This window comes from Podarcis raffonei, chromosome 2 (assembly GCF_027172205.1).
Source record: "Podarcis raffonei isolate rPodRaf1 chromosome 2, rPodRaf1.pri, whole genome shotgun sequence".
NCBI lineage: Eukaryota > Metazoa > Chordata > Lepidosauria > Squamata > Lacertidae > Podarcis > Podarcis raffonei.
The window spans coordinates 81782275-81798319 of NC_070603.1; the positions used below are offsets into that span (position 1 = coordinate 81782275).

The following is a 16045-nucleotide window of genomic DNA, read 5'->3' on the forward strand; positions in this document are numbered from 1 at the left end:
TGTGCTTTTTACATTTCACTCTTAACTTTTGCTTTGGCACTTCAGATTGTTAGTAGAAAATACCAGCCTTAATCACCAGGGAGATATCATCAGAGAGGGGACGCAGGTGGCGCTGTGGTCTAAACCACTGAGCCTACAGCTTGCCGATCAGAAGGTCAGCAGTTCGAATCCCCGTGACCCAGCTCCTGCCCACCTAGCAGTTCGAAAGCATGTCAAGTGCAAGTAGATAAATAGGTACCACTCCAGTGGGAAGGTAAACGGCATTTCTGTGCACTGCTCTGGTTAGCCAGAAGCGGCTTAGTCATGCTGGCCACATGACTCGGAAGCTGTCTGCGGACAAACGCCAGCTCCTCGGCCTGTAGAGTGAGATGAGCGCCGCAACCCCCAGAGTCATCCGCAACGGAACCTAACGGTCAGGGGTACCTTTACCTTTTATCATCACTAGGTCTCCAAACCCTCCTGATTGTTTTAGGGTAGTGCAGCATTTCCTTCTCCTCCTCCTTGTATGTATTCTTAAGGCATACATAAAAGAGATATCAAACGCCTTACAAATACATTGGAATACACTTCACTTTTTGCTCTTTGATTTCTTTGAACTTGTATACTCTAGAGTCAGTTGCAATGGCCTCTTCTCTGAAATAGCCAGGCACGCTGAGGAACGTACAGGGGCTATTTTGCTGAGTTTTAGGTGAAAAGAACTCTTAAGTCCTGTACTTTCTCTGCCTCAGCTTCACCCAAACAACACATCGTATTTTTTAAATGAGTGCTTGTCTTCAACAATCAGAAAACCAGAGAGATATGTTGGACCATTGGGAAAACTGGAATGAAATCTTAAGAGGTAACAAGGTGAGCTTGGTGCAGAAACAACTGAACAGATGTTCATTCAGTGAGCTAAAATAACCAGAAAAAGTGGTTGCATGCTGTTCAGGAGTCTCTGTGTAAGGAATGCAAGAAGCTGCCCTACACTGAGTTGGACCATTGGTTCACCTAGCTCATTATTATTTACACAGCCTGACAATGGCTCCCCAGGGTTTCAGACACAGCCTTTCCCAGTCCTGCCTGCAGATGCCGGGGACTAAACCTGGAACCTTTCCCATGAAAGCATGTGCTCTGCCCGCTCCTCTAGTTCAGCCTTCTCTTAATCCAGAGCAGCTAGGTGTCCAGTGGCTTAGCACTGAGGTTTGCTGGGAGAGAGAGGGGTGAGGTGGCAGGGAGGCCAGCACTCTGCAAATGCACCAGCATTCTGCTTTGACTCTGCCAGTCCATCTATACTGCGCTGACCTCACCACTGCCTCTCCTTCCCAGTAAGCTGCAGTGACACTGGTGCTGGGAGGCAAGGTGTGTGCTGCTGCCCAACCCCTGCTGCATGCCATGTCAGCCAGCTACAGTATTTTAGGAACACAGCTAGAAGCTGTGCTGTCATTCAGTAAGGAATAACGAATAATTGTTTCTACCTAATAGACTTTCCCAGCATACCTGACACCCCCTTTGAACTGGTGTCTTAACTACTAGCCTTCTTACCCGGTTGCTTTCTTGACTTTCCTATCTGCTCTTCTCATTTCACCCGTCACCCGTCACCCACTTCCACTTGTCACTCACTCTCACTACACCCACTTCATTCTCCCGCTGTTATACATGCTATGATGTTAAGCACCCTATTATGATGGTGAAGAAGCAGTACTTTAACAGTCAAGGCAAATGTAGAATTTATATGGCTCCAGCTGAGAAAGCTGCAGGTTTCTCTGACACAGAAGTGCCACCCATGATTTCCCTCTCAAGACTCAAGAAAGGAAGCTAGAGAGGGAAGTATATGGACTCTAGGTGTCCATATCTAGCTAGAGAGGGAAGTACACGGACTCTAGGTGAAATATTAACTCCCTCCTTCCCAATTTCCAGAGGGGTAGTAGCCATGTCAGTTTGTTGCAGAAAAACAAGTTTTATTTTTATTTAAAATACAGTGGTACTTCAGGTTAAGAACTTAATTCATTCCGGAGGTCCGTTATTAACCTGAAACTGTTCTTAACCTGAAGTACCACTTTAGGTAATGGGGCCTCCCACTGCTGCCACGCCACCACCGCACGATTTCTGTTCTCATCCTGAAGCAAAGTTCTTAACCCAAGGTACTATTTCTGGGTTAGCGGAGTCTGTAACCTGAAGCGTCTGTAACCCAAGATACTATTGCACTTGAGAATGATGTACAAAATATTTCAGTATACAATGAGTAGTTAACAAACAAATAAATGCAGACAAAAATAAAATAAAATAGTAAACTATAATATAGCTTTCAGTTTCCACAGCGACCAAGCAAATGCACCAATCAGTATCAATAATCAGGTGGTGCTTGTGTGTCAGGAAGGTTTTCAGCATTTGCTGAAAGCATCAAGAAGAGAACAATGCGATGGATTTATAAAGGGAGGTTGTCCCACATCATGGGTGTCACCACCTTTTACCTAACAAATTTGTTATGGCATAAGCTTTCATCAACTATATTCCACTTAATCACTTCTTATTCTAGTTTCTTATGGCTTCTTCTGAAAATCTTCCTCCTGCTCTCAACTCAGCTCCATAGCCAAATGCTTTAAGCTACCTAGAAAAGGTGGCATGTAAAGTGTTCATTGCTCTTTGCACCTCAACGTCCTATGTGTCCCACAACTTTTCCTATCCATAAACAAAGTGTTGTTATTCCAAGATAAATTGTTACATAAGGCTGCAGTCCCAGTGCATTTAGGAGTAACCCCCATACTTACTTATGAGTAAATATTACAAGATTGCTGTAAGCGAGCTTTACAATACATTACCTGGAAAGCAGACCCCAGTGCCAAAGTACATTTTCAGTTAAGGAGGGAAAACATAGAAGAGACCCATTCAAATAAATCACAACAATTCTACATTAAATAAATTTGTATTTGTCATCCCACAATATCTACCATCTATCTATCATCTATCTATCTATCTATCTATCTATCTATCTATCTATCTATCTATCTATCTATGGGAAAGTAAACTCAAACTGTGTCTCCCTAATAATTGTCACCAGCATATCTTTCTTGCTATTAGTCAATTTTAACAACAATTTCATTGGATCTCTTATCCAATATGCAAACCTTTCTCAGGTTGAAATGGTTTTTGAAGCAATACTTGCAGGTTGACTAAGAATCATTGCTGGAGAACCATGCATTTAATTGATGGGAATAAATGACCTCAGGGCAAAGAACGACAGTGTGCAGATTAAATGACTGAAGATATTAATGCCTAGCACTCTTCATAGCCAGGTCTCTGTTCCGAGAGGTACTTTCAAAGAACCAATATACAATAGCAAACTGGAAGGGTCCCAAGATATGGTCCAATTAAGCCTGTTTTACTTTGCATGAATAATAAAAAACCTTATTGTACTGTGTTGATGTACCTGCCAGCATCCATTCATTTGGATATATAATTCTTATTTAATTACTGGAAACTAGAAACTTATATTGAGATGTAAATTTCCTAGTCTCTGGAAAATAATGTTACACCCTTGCTTCCAAACCATAATTTCATGGTAATGATTTGGCTCATCTATCAGCTCAGAGCCTTGGAATATTGAGAGGTGGTTGTTCTCAACGGGTTTCCATTATGTTCAAGGGCAACTTGTAGGAAGTCGGCATAAAGCCCATGATTTGTTTGTTATTTCAGAAACGTTAATTTGATACTGCACTGGATAAGTTTCAAGCATTTTATAATATCTCATCTATCACTACTCCAGGACATCAGAGATGTTCTCATGATAGAGAAGAGGTCATTGAGCACTCTCTGTTAGCTTACGAAATCCAACACAGCTCTTTCCTACATTGTTGTTATGAATTACTGTGCAATATCTAATATTCAGCCCCAAGGCTTGAATTTCCTTCCACATAAGTAGATTCCCTGTTATTGTGTTCTGGAGGTTGTAATTGTTCGATCAATACTTTTGCTTCCATTCCCTTACTCAACTGCAAAATTCAGGGCAACTTGTACAGGATCAGTGTTTATATTTTGGGGAACAGTACTATAAACAGATTATTTTAGCAAGGGAAGCTTAAATCAGCTTTGTTTAAACTTCATTTAAAGTACTTTTTTTCAGCCAGAGTGTGCCGGAGTGCAGTTCCAGCACCTCTCAGGTGGACTCCATTGCGGGCCAGCACTCCTCCTGCCCACTTTGTGCCTTTACGTACTTCTGAGAAGCCCAAAATGAACATTTAAAATCAAAACAGAAGCTGGCCAGCATGTGGCCTGTTTTTTAGATTTGTAACTCCACCTAGTTCCTAGTCACTACACTCCTAGCCGTGTGCCTCTACTGTTGCACATGTGTGTGTGAGGGCCCTTCCAAGCTGCTCTAGCCATCAGCCAGAATGTAAGAGAACAAGGGAGGTGGGGGCACATTTATTTGACTTGCACCAGAACCAGGGGCAACCAGCTGGGGCAGGGGTCGGCAACCTGTTGCCCACGGAGTTATTTAAACGACCCATGAGCTGCCCCCAAACCGAGCTGCCTGCCTGGTGAGTCCCCGCGCGCTGCGCTAAAGTGGCGCAGCGTGGAGCAGAGACTTGCTTCTGCAGTGCCGGAAGTTGTGTCTGCACATGCGCAGAGACGATCTGGCCCACAGAACGATCTCCACGGGAGTGAACCGGTGCAGGCAAGATAAAACCTTGCCAACCCCTGAGCTAGGGAGACAGTATGTTGTAGGTTTTACCACCTGTGTGGGTGGTGTGAATGCAGCTGTTGTCAAACCGGCATCTGTTCAGGGCTGCCTTGAGTTGCCCAACGACTTACTGTAACAACTTCCTGGTGAGTTCCAGCAGAGAAAATGGCCTGGCTGAGAAATACTGGCATATGCTTGTCCACAAATTATGGGAAAGCTATTATCTGTTTACTAACTTTCACAGATATAAGGTGCTAATCAAGGCAGACTATATTGGTATTCAAGTTGGGTTTCCAATTATTGTAGCTAATGTGCATCTCTGAACATATATATGCATATGAAGTGACCTTAGACCAAAAAAGATGTTCTGGACAGCATAAGGTCTCTTCCAACAGATGCCCAGGGTCTCAGCCAGGGGTATTTTTTAGTTCTCTCCACATACTCCTATCTACTTAGGGGGCATGCAAGGCCTTGAACTGTACAGCCTAGTACTGTTCCACTGCAGTTTTTAGGCTGTGGGGTTGGAGCTGTGGTCGAGCAAGATGACATCTAGTAACATAGTGCCAGTGCAAAGACACTTAAGTGTGAGCATATCCTACCCATATATACATAGGCAGATGCCTTTATTATTTGCCCTTCAGTTAAGCCATGGTATCAGCTATCAGATTTCTAAAGTGATGTTTTCTAAAGCGGAAACCATTTTAACCAGGCAATTTTGGGGGAGGACAGAGAGCTTAGGAATATAGAAAGCTGTACATTCTGCACACCTGATATCAGCAATGATCAAGCAGAATTTTTGACATATTTTGAACCTGTCTCAGGTAGGTGTGCATTTCCTAAGTTAGAGAAGAAAATATGAATGCATAAGTCAAGGATTTTGCAGAAATATTGCTGCTGACAGCAGTATATCATTAATATCTCTGTTTTCCAGTGGCCTTAACTAAAAGAGGATTCTGCTGTCTACATTTCACACTTGTGCTGCTATTCCTGATTTCCCCCAATTCATTTATCTAAGGAGTCGCTGCTGCCCTGGGACTCTGGTAGTCTGTCATAGATGGCGGGGTATGTGTGTGGAATGCTCTGCCAGAGATCTTAAGAAGGACTGCAGCCACCTTCTTACCCTGTCACCCCAATGGTAATTTGTTCAGTACTGGGAGCAAGAGAAGTGGGGAGAAGGCAGCAGAAATGTGAGCTTTGCAGGTATCATAGAATCTTTTGTGAGTGTTGAAAAGGAACACTTGCAAAAGCTCAACTGCTTTGGGGGCAAATTATAGGATGTTTTCTTGGGCTAACTGTGGGTTGCTTGTACATCCCTGCATTGAGTGATCCGCTGAACATACAGCGCAATCGAAACTCCCAATTCTGCATGTGACCTTACCATAGGCATCTGGTTGGCCATTGTGAGAAAAGGATGCTGAACTAGATGGACCTTTGGTTCGATTCAGCAGGGTTCGTCTTATGCTCTTATTGCTGGTGGAAAAAAGAAGTAGAATTATTATGTGCCACCCTGGAGCTGGTGCAACAAAAATACAAGATTTTTCAGACTAGTGGGGAGAGAGTGAACAATTAACAGGCTAGCTTTTTCACGTGCCATTTCACTAATATAAAAGTGTGAATGAATTATTCCAGTAAGGTATGATGTGATGTTACAGGGATAACATTGCAGACAAGAACACTACGTTTATTCCATTAAAAGCTATTTCCCCCTCCAAAATCTCATTATTCACAGCATTTGCTAATAAACATAGGCAAGTATTAACATTGAGCATGTAAGTAATGTAATAGCAAATAAGACAGTCAACACTGTATTCCATTAATGTACTAAAAACAAATCAATTTTGGCAGAATAATTGGATATCTCAGTTTACTAAAGAAAGCAGATGAAAATCACCTATTCTGCAGGATGAATGACTGTATTCATTAGCGTCTATTTCTTTTTTTAAAAAAATATTTTTTATTAAACAGTTTTTATAATCACACAAACATAACATAAAAACAACATATACATAACCAAACAAAAACAAAAAAAAAACCAAAAAAACCAAGTACCATTTCATATCCTAATTTCTTAAACCTTTCTTCCTCGACTTCCTCGTGCCTCCCTTTTCTGTATTCCAAATTCTAATCAATTACTCAGCAAATCTTCCCTTATTTTACTTTAAATTTAAGCTAATCTTCCTTATTCTCCTTGTCTTAACCATTGCTAATAGTAACCGTTTACTTTCCAGTCCAACATCATTCTAACTTTCATTAATTTTGTAGTATTTCTTTAAATAGTCCTTAAACTTTTTCCATTCTTCTTCCGCTGCTTCTCTTCCCTGATTTCGGATTCTGCTCGTCATTTCTGCCAAGCCCATGTAGTCCATCACCTTCATCTGCCATTCTTCCAGTGTGGGTAGATCCTGTGTCTTCCAGTACTTTGCGATAAGTATTCTAGCTGCTGTTGTAGCATACATAAAGAAAGTTATATCCGTCTTTAACACCCCTTGGCCGACAATGCCCAAGAGAAAAGCCTCTGGTTTCTTAGTGAAGGTATATTTAAATACCTTTTTAAGTTCATTATAGATCATTTCCCAGAATGCCTTAATCTTCGGGCACGTCCACCAAAGGTGAAAAAAAGTACCTTCCTTTTCTTTACATTTCCAACATTTATTATCAGGCAAATGGTAAATCTTTGCAAGCTTGACTGGGGTTATGTACCACCTATAAATCATTTTCATAATATTTTCTCTTAAGGCATTACATGCCGTAAATTTCATCCCGGTGGTCCACAACTTTTCCCAGTCAGCAAACAAAATATTATGACCAATGTCCTGAGCCCATTTAATCATAGTTGATTTAACCGTTTCATCTTGTGTATTCCATTTCAGCAGCAAATTGTACATTTTTGACAAATTCTTAGTACTGGATTCTAACAATTCAGTCTCCAATTTTGATTTTTCCACCTGGAAACCAATTTTACTGTCCAATTTAAACACTTCATTTATTTGGTGATAGTGCAACCAATCTCTCACCTTCCCTTTTAATTTCTCAAAACTCTGCAATCTCAGTTTGTCCCCTTCCTTTTCCAAAATTTCCCAATATCTTGGCCACTTCGACTCCATATTTAACTTTTTAACTGCCTTCGCTTCCATTGGCGACAGCCACCTTGGGGTTTTGTTTTCCAGCAAATCTTTATATCTGACCCAGACATTTAGTAGTGCTTTTCTGACAATATGGTTTTTAAAACTTTTATGTGCTTTAACCTTGTCATACCACAAATATGCATGCCACCCAAAAATATTGTTAAAACCTTCCAAATCCAAAATGTCTGTGTTTTCAAGAAGCAGCCAATCTTTTAGCCAGCAGAAAGCTGCCGCTTCATAGTACAGTTTAAAGTCTGGCAGGGCAAACCCCCCTCTTTCCTTTGAATCCGTTAATATCTTAAATTTAATTCTGGGCTTCTTGCCCTGCCAGACAAATTTAGATATGTCTTTCTGCCACTTCTTGAAACAGTCCATTTTATCCATTATTTGTAATGCTTGGAACAAGAACAACATTCTTGGCAATACATTCATTTTTATAACTGCAATTCGACCTAACAAGGAAAGCTTCAAGTTTGACCAAATCTCCAAATCTTTTTTCACTTCTGTCCAAGTTTTTTCATAATTGTCTTTAAATAGGTTCACATTCTTAGCTGTCATATTTATACCCAGATATTTCACTTTTTTAACCACAGTCAACCCCGTCTCATTCTGAAACCTTTCTTTTTCAACCTGTGTTAAATTTTTCTCCAATACCTTAGTCTTTAACTTATTCAATTTAAATCCTGCCATTTGACCAAACTCTTGAATTATTTCCAAAACTCTTTTCGTGCTAGCTTCTGGCTCTTGTAATGTAAGTACTAGGTCATCTGCAAATGCTCTCAGTTTATATTGTTTAGCTCCGACCTGAATCCCTTTAACCAGCTGGTCCCTCCTAATCATATTAAGCAAAACCTCCAGGACCGATATAAAAAGTAGTGGGGAGATAGGACATCCCTGACGTGTCCCTTTTTCAATCTTGAACCCTTCTGTAACCACATTATTTACAATTAATTTTCCTAATTTCCACTGGGTTACATATGTTCTTTCCTTCCACTTCTAAGTTTGTTACCGTGTTGAGTTTTTGTCTCTTCTTTATTTGCCAAGCCAATAACTTGCCACATTTATCTGCAGATTCAAAAGTCTTTTGTCTCATTTGTTTAATTTTCCATTCTATTTCTTGATTCATCAGTTCCATATATTGTATTTGATGCAATTTAATTTCTCTTAAAATCTCTTGCGATTTTGGCTTCAATCTTAGTTTCCTTTCCCCTTCTTTTATCTTTTCCAAGATTTTCTCTTTCCTCTCATTTTGCTTTCTTTTCTTTAATGAATTTTGTTGTATCAAAAACCCTCTCATCACGGCTTTACTTGCGTCCCATACTATTCTTTTTTCTACTTTAGTCCTTAAGTTGATTTCAAAATAATCTTTCAAAGTTTTTTGGGCCTTCTTGCAAATCTCCTCGTCTCTAAATAAGGTGTCATTCATTCTCCATCTGAAGGAGCCAGTTGTTGTTTGCTTCATCACCATCTTTACTGCGTTATGGTCGGAGAAGGTTTTTGGGCAGATTTCCACTTTCTTTATGTTCGACGCCATACTGCTAGTCACCCAAATTTGGTCAATCCGTGTCCATGTCATTTTGGCTTCAGAAAAGAAGGTTCCCTCTCTTTCTAATGGGTGTTTTGTTCTCCAAATGTCAATCAAGTCCATATTGTCAGTCATTTCAAAAAAAGCTTTTGGTAGTCTTCCGTCTTTTGTGATTACCTGTCTTTGTGCTTTGTCCATATTTGTTGAAACTACTCCATTCATGTCACCCATCATAATTAAATTGTAATCCATATGGTCCATCAAAATCTCATGCAACTTCTTAAAGAATTCTGCTTTCCCTTCATTTGGTGCATATATTCCCACTATCAAAAATTTTTCTCCTTGAAATTGAATTTCAATTGCCAAATATCTTCCTTGGTCATCTTTGAAGATTTGTTTCGGTTGCAAATTTTCCTTTGCGTAGATCACCACTCCTCTCTTTTTTACTCTGTCTGAAGATATAAATTCTTGTCCCAATCTCTTATTTATTAATAATTTTCTATGTGCTCTTGTCACATGAGTCTCTTGTAAACAAATCAAGTCCAATTGGTCTTTCTTTAAAGCATGAAATATATTTTTTCTTTTTCTGGGATTATTCAAACCGTTACAATTCCAGGTTAGAAGTTGCAAGGCCATGATGGGGTTATTTACTTCCTCCTACAGCTCCCAGTTGTTGTTCGTCTTTTGTCGGTGGTTCCGTGTCCGTATCTAGTGGTCCCTTGCTTGAAGGGTGTCCTTGTCCTGGAAACGTCTCTTTCTGTAGGTCTTCTTCGTGTTCTCCCAAGAACTTGTCTTTATCACTCACTGTCTTTATTCTTCTTTTCTTCCCCTTGTATTTAAAAGACAAGCCTTGGGGAAACTCCCACCTGAATAGTATGTAGTTCCTTTTCAGCAGTGTCACCAAGTCCTTGTAAGGGCCTCTTGCATCCAAAATACTTTTGGGAATGTCTTTAAAAATCTCAATGTGGAAATCTTCAATTCGAAGGGTTGTTTGATAGTGCAGGTTCAGTATTTTGTCTCTCTCCTCCTTTGATCTTAAAGTTATCAAGCAATCTCTGGGTCTGTTCTTCCTCTGCCTTATTCCCAGTCTAAATGCACTCTCTATCTTAAATTCTTCCTTATTCAGCTCCTGCTTCCAAAAGTCAGAAAATTCTTTTGTCAAATAATCCACCAAGTTATCTCCTTCCTTTTCCGGCACAAGTCTGATCCTTAAATTTTTCTCCTTGCGTTGCATATCCTGCATAGAGAGTGCCAGCTCATACTCATCTAATTTCCTGTACACCGGTGGAAATTTTTCCTCAGCAGCAGTTGCAATTTCCTTAGCTTCCTCAGCTATCTTTCGTGTTGTGGATGAATCTTCCAGTAATTTCCCAATTGCTTCTGCATTAGAGTTCACTTTGTTCCCGAGGTCAGTTATACTTTTGGTATTTAAATCAATTTTCCCAGAGATTTCTTCAATTTTCTTGTTTGTTTCAGCGCCTTGCTTCTTTAGTTCCTCCAAAGAGTCATTTATTTTCCCCAATGCCTTTGCAAATGCTTCTTCTGAAGACATTATTTTCACTTTTGCCTTTGTGACAGCTGCAGTTCCAGAAGCCCCTGATACAGAGGCCCTTCTTTGCATAGAAAGATCGACTTTGTATTGTCTACCGGATCTCAAAGTTGTTTCTTGTGAGTCCTCTTTCTGTTTACCATCTGCCATAACAAAGTCTTTCACTCAAGGTCATTCCCACACTCTTAAGCTGTCAAAAAAAAAAGTTCTCAGGTTTTAAACTCCACTTGTTGCTGAAACTATTCACAAGTCCTCTAGAGGGCATAAATTCAGTTCTTTAACTTCAATTTGTTCCCACACCTTCCAAAAAAACAAAAGCCCTCCTAGTCCCTTTCAGTTATTCTTTTTTCTTTGTAAAAGATCCAAATCAATAGTATCCTGCAGATAACTTACTGTGCAACAAAATAGGATGTTTCAAGTTGAGAGTAACCAAAGTCGGTATTACAGTTACTTTTTAACCTTCTTGTAGCGACAGTCCTTAGCCGGTTCCTTTTCTCCGGCAGTCCGACCCCCAGGTAAAGAAGCAGCGGTAAACAGTTCAATTTCTTTTAAAACAAGCAGGGAATCACTTTAAAGTCTTCTCCCCCCCCCTCCTGCCCTCGGGGGAGGGAGTTCTTTGCTTGGTGGTGGATTTCTTAGTTTGCAAATCTCTCCTGTCAGAAAGTTACAGCTTAAATGCCTTTCGCTTTGGTCTTGCTACAGAACGGAAAGCAGACTTCCTTTTTGATGCTTATCCGTCTCGGTGCCCAATTTCTTTAATTTTAACGTCCAATTATGTTTTAAAGCTCAATCCTACTCACGGAAAGTTGCTCTTTTTAATCCAAATTCACCGGAAGAAGTCAGCGCTCTCCGCTAATGGCGACGCGGCTTCGCTTCGCAGGCTGGGTGAAAGCGACTCTCAGCACCGCTCCATACACCCTCCGCTGATCCGTAGCCTTTAAAAAGGCTATTTCAGAACGTCGGGGGGGCGCAAAGGTGCCCGCCGAGTCTCCAGTTCACAGGCTACGCGCCTGTGATTTTTTGAGGGTCCTCGCTCCGCCGTAGCTGCAGGACCCGAACCTACGAAGCAGATCTCTCCCGGAGCTCCGGGAGAAATCCGCCATTAAGCGCTGGCGCTAACCGGAAGTCCCCCCATTAGCGTCTATTTCATTGGATAATTTAATTAAAGTGTTTCATATGCAGTTCTAACATGATAAATTATGATATTGAAGTATTAATGTAAATATTATTTTTTAAATTACAACTCCAGATTGTCAAAACAAAGATAAATAATTTGCATTAAATTACTTGATGTATTTACTAAACTATATGCTATCTGAGCTGCAAAAGTAAAATGTCAGCAGTGTGAGAACACTTAGAAACATTGCCTTGGATCCTAACTTCTTTTCTTTGAATTGAAGTTCATGGAATTGGGCTTTCCTGCTTCTTTCTGCAGCCCCCTGTATCCCCTCTTGCAAAAAACCTGCTTAGGGTTGGGGGACTGTTGGAAACTGGGTGGGAAATGATAGGTGAGGCTGCAGATTAAGGGGGAGGGACTGGCAGAAGTTGCTTCCTCAATATGTGAGCAATGAGGACCCAAGTCAGGTTATTGTTGTATATTTATCTAGATAAAACTGGCTGCCTCTATTACACATGGAAAGAGAACAGGTTAGTGGCTGGTACGGTATTGGCTCATTAGAGAGGTTGGAATGAACAGGGGATCAATAAGTGGGTGTAAATGGTGGCATGGATATAGATCTGAAAGCATACATCATGGAAGGTGATGGATGAAAGATGCATAAGTACAATCTTTCTAAACTACTCCTGTCATTTTCAGTGGCAAGACTAGGCTGCTGAAGTTGTAGTTAGGACGGTAGAGGAAAGCAAAGTGCCTCTTCGCCACCTAGGCACTAGTGTGACAAGAAGCAGAAGGAGCGTTAGTTAGCTAGTTAAGTGTTTCCGTGTGCCTTGCAAAGAGGGTGCACACAGTGCCTAAAGAGTCTCTGTCAGTTAAGTGAGAGAGAAAGCAACTAACCCTCCATCTTCTGACTCTCATATGTCATTCCGCTCAAGCCATTCTAAGCTATGCCAGACAAACTCTCTTGCCCCATAGTGGAAGCAGCGAAAGGAGGAGTTGCCATTTTGCAAACAGGGACACTCAGCGTTGACCAGAGCATCTTTGCCGCCACCAGCACCAATCTCCCTGGCTAACCTTTCCAGCCAAAAGTGGGCAGTAGAGGAAAGAGGAGAAATGGGAAAAGAAATGATGAAAGAGAGAGCAGTGCAAGTTATGTAAGGAAGAAACCCACCTACTCTCCTCCCTCCCTGAGTGTCAAAGTTCCCTGTCAAGCTGATTGACTCTTCGTGTACTAACAAAAGAAGATATGCACAGTGCATTTACTTCAGTCATGAGGAGCCACATCAAGCCTCCTCCACAGTGCTTTACTTTTAAAAAATAAAATAAAGGCATGGTGATGGTGGGCTCATTTGAGTCTGTCAGCGCATGCACACGATCTGACCTGGAAACGCTTCCCTCCTAACTCTCAGATATGGATTGCAGTGGGAAGGAGGAAAAGGCATCCTGCCCACAACTTCACCTCTTCCAATATGAACAGCCTGCTGGCCGTCGCGTTTTCAACACGTGGCTGGTCCTGACCTAAGGCAAGTGTAAAATTCCCCTGGGTGACAAGGAAGAGATGCTTTCTCTTCCACCCACATTGCCAGCTTTCACAAACACGTGTGCAACACAAGAAGCTTCAGGGTAGTTTTTGCTGCTTTCTCCCCCTCTGTGTAAAAAGCGCCCATCCCTCACGCGCAAGGCCTCCCTCCATAATTCCCTTGCTCTTATTTACCAGGGCAGCAGCATCCGCCGCCCAGATGCCACCGGAAGTTCGCATATGGGCAAAACCGCGCGCAAAGCCCAGGCGCTGCAAGTCTCTGACCCTGGAGGTTCCCTTGGTGGCAAATACGCGCCCGGCCGCCTTAGCGAGAGGCTCACGCCCAGTTAGAGGAGCTAGAGGTGGGTCAGACGCCCAGACGCACGCATGCACGCACGCAGCTCTTCTGGGAGTACGAAGCGCAGCTTGCACGCCCGAGGCGGGCCCGGTCTCCCGGCGGGCTTGAACCCCCTCGCAACGCAGTTGCGCTCTCCCGCTTCCAAGACCTTCAAGAGCGCGAAGGAGGAGGGAGGAAGGGGTTAAGGCCGCGGCGCGCTCTTTGCTATTTGTGGACGCCGGTCTGGAGCTCGCCTCTAGGCTGCTTACTGCGCGGCTCAGCTTGCCTCTCTCCTTCGCTGCGCCCGCCTGCTCCTCCTCCTCCTCCTCTCTGAGCAGCAGGTGGCGGCGGCGGCAGGCGCGAGAGAGTTAACCCGCGTGGCGACGGCTGCGCGGGAGGCAGCCAGGCAGCGGCTGCGGGCTCGAGAGAGGCGGCAGCCGGGGCGGGAAGAGGGTGCAGCCGCGGCGGCGGCGGCGGCGGGTTGCTAGGGATGGAGAGCGCCCGTGTCACCCGGATGTGAGTGTCATGTTGGCCCAAACTCGAAGGGATTTGCAAGCAGCGGCGGCGGAGAAGAAGAACCGGCGGCGGCGGCGGCGGCGGTTGTTGTAGTAGCCACAGCGACTCTTCCCATCCACCCCGTTCCAAGCCCTTGCCCTCTCGCTCGCTCGCCCGCCCTGCCATCATGGGGACCGCCGGATAGCAGGCAGCGCAGGGGCAAGGGCCAAGAGGGGGGCATCGCCTCACGCCTGGCTTGGAGCGGCGACGGGCAGAAGGAGGACGAAAGGAGCGGCGCCCGCATCTCGGGGGCCCCGCAAGAAAGTGACCATGATGCCCCAGCAGCAGCAGCAGCCGCAGCTCCCTGATGGTAAGAGCCGCCCGCTGGGCGCCCGCCCTCACCTTCCAGCCCCCCACCTCCATCCCTAGCCGCCTCCCGAAGCAGCAAGAACCGCGGCGGCAGCAGCAGGAGGAGGATGCCTTGGGATTAAAAGAGCGAGGGATTTTGGGGATGTTGGGATTAGAGGAGGGAACCGCGGGGAGGATTAAGGGGCTGGCGAAAGGAAGGGCTGGAGGGCTGGGGGTCACGGGGTTATGGCAGGCTCCCGAGGCGAAGGCGGGCGAGCCTCCCGCGGCCGCCCCCGGTGCGCGGGCTCCCCGCGGCCGCCTCCCCTTCCCGCGGGAGCGCGTTGCATTGATTTCGCACGTCTGCCTTTCGCCGCGAGGCTGGGGAGGGAAGGAAGGGCGAGAAGCGGGACGCGGCGCCTTTCGACGGGAGGTTTGGGGTTTTTGGTTTTTTGCTGTGGGCGCCCCGGGCATGTGCCGTGGTGGTTAAGGCTCTTGCGGAAGGCGGGCGAGCAGCGCTCTCTCCCTCCCCCTTCCACCTCTTCGCCGAGCGCCGAGGGAGAGACGACACATGGGGCTCGTGTGTGTTAATCGCCTTTGCAAACAGGCTCGGGCAGGCGCTGCTGCTGCCCCCCCCCCCGTCAACCTCCCGCTCCTCTTTCTCCCAGAGAGCGAGCTGCGTGGAAATGATTCATCTCTCCTGAAATTGACAGCGACTTTGATATCGCACGCGCGCGCGTGCTTTTCCTCGCGCGCGCCAGGGGCAAGATAAGCCCCCCTCCCTCTTTTGGAAGTTCACTTTCAGTGGTGCCCCTTTGCCAAGGAGAGGGGTCAAGAGGTTGACCGCCTTCGTTTTTGACATCCCATAAAAATAGAAAGACGGAAGTGCGGGGGGGGGGAGGAAGAAGGAGAAAGCAGTGCAACTTGGAGGAGGGGGCGGAATTACGAAACGGTTCTAGGAGAAATAATTGTAGAGTGAATCTGACAACGTTGCTGTTGCATCAAACGGTCACCTGAGGCAGGAACTCTTCTTCTCCTTGGGTAACCTAGCAATGGACCCAGCTGCTGATGTGACCCGTGCAATCTGATGGGCCAGCCACTCATCATTCTCTGACTCTGTCCCCCTCTCCCTTCTCTGAGATTTAATGCAAGATCCATTAATTCTTTGGTCTGTGGGAAACATGCTAGCAACATCCAAGAGTTACCTTCTCCCCAACCTTCACTCACCCCAAGGGAGCCATCTTAAGCTGTCCCCCAATCAACCTCTGTTTTGCATCTCTGTATGTGCTCACAGCACTGGAGGTGAAGCAGCACAAGAAGCTACAACTAGGTTCTTGTCACTAGATTATGCAAAGGAGCACAGGACATGGCAACAC

At 44.3% G+C, this 16045-nt stretch overlaps 1 protein-coding gene across 20 annotated transcripts in view; it reads left to right on the plus strand.

Moving 5' to 3' along the window:
* Positions 1 to 13763: 13763 nt before the first annotated feature.
* Positions 13764 to 16045, plus strand: part of CACNA1D (calcium voltage-gated channel subunit alpha1 D) — a 185439-nt gene continuing 183157 nt past the window's right edge. For 8 of the 20 annotated variants that reach the window (XM_053377812.1, XM_053377828.1, XM_053377814.1 and 5 more), the window contains exon 1: positions 13778 to 14694. In XM_053377812.1, the coding sequence (XP_053233787.1) occupies positions 14655 to 14694 (40 nt within the window). In that variant the 5' untranslated portion in view covers positions 13778 to 14654. Of the gene's footprint in view, positions 14695 to 16045 lie in introns of all 20 variants that reach the window. The other 12 variants (XM_053377830.1, XM_053377808.1, XM_053377816.1 and 9 more) reach the window with 4 other exon arrangements.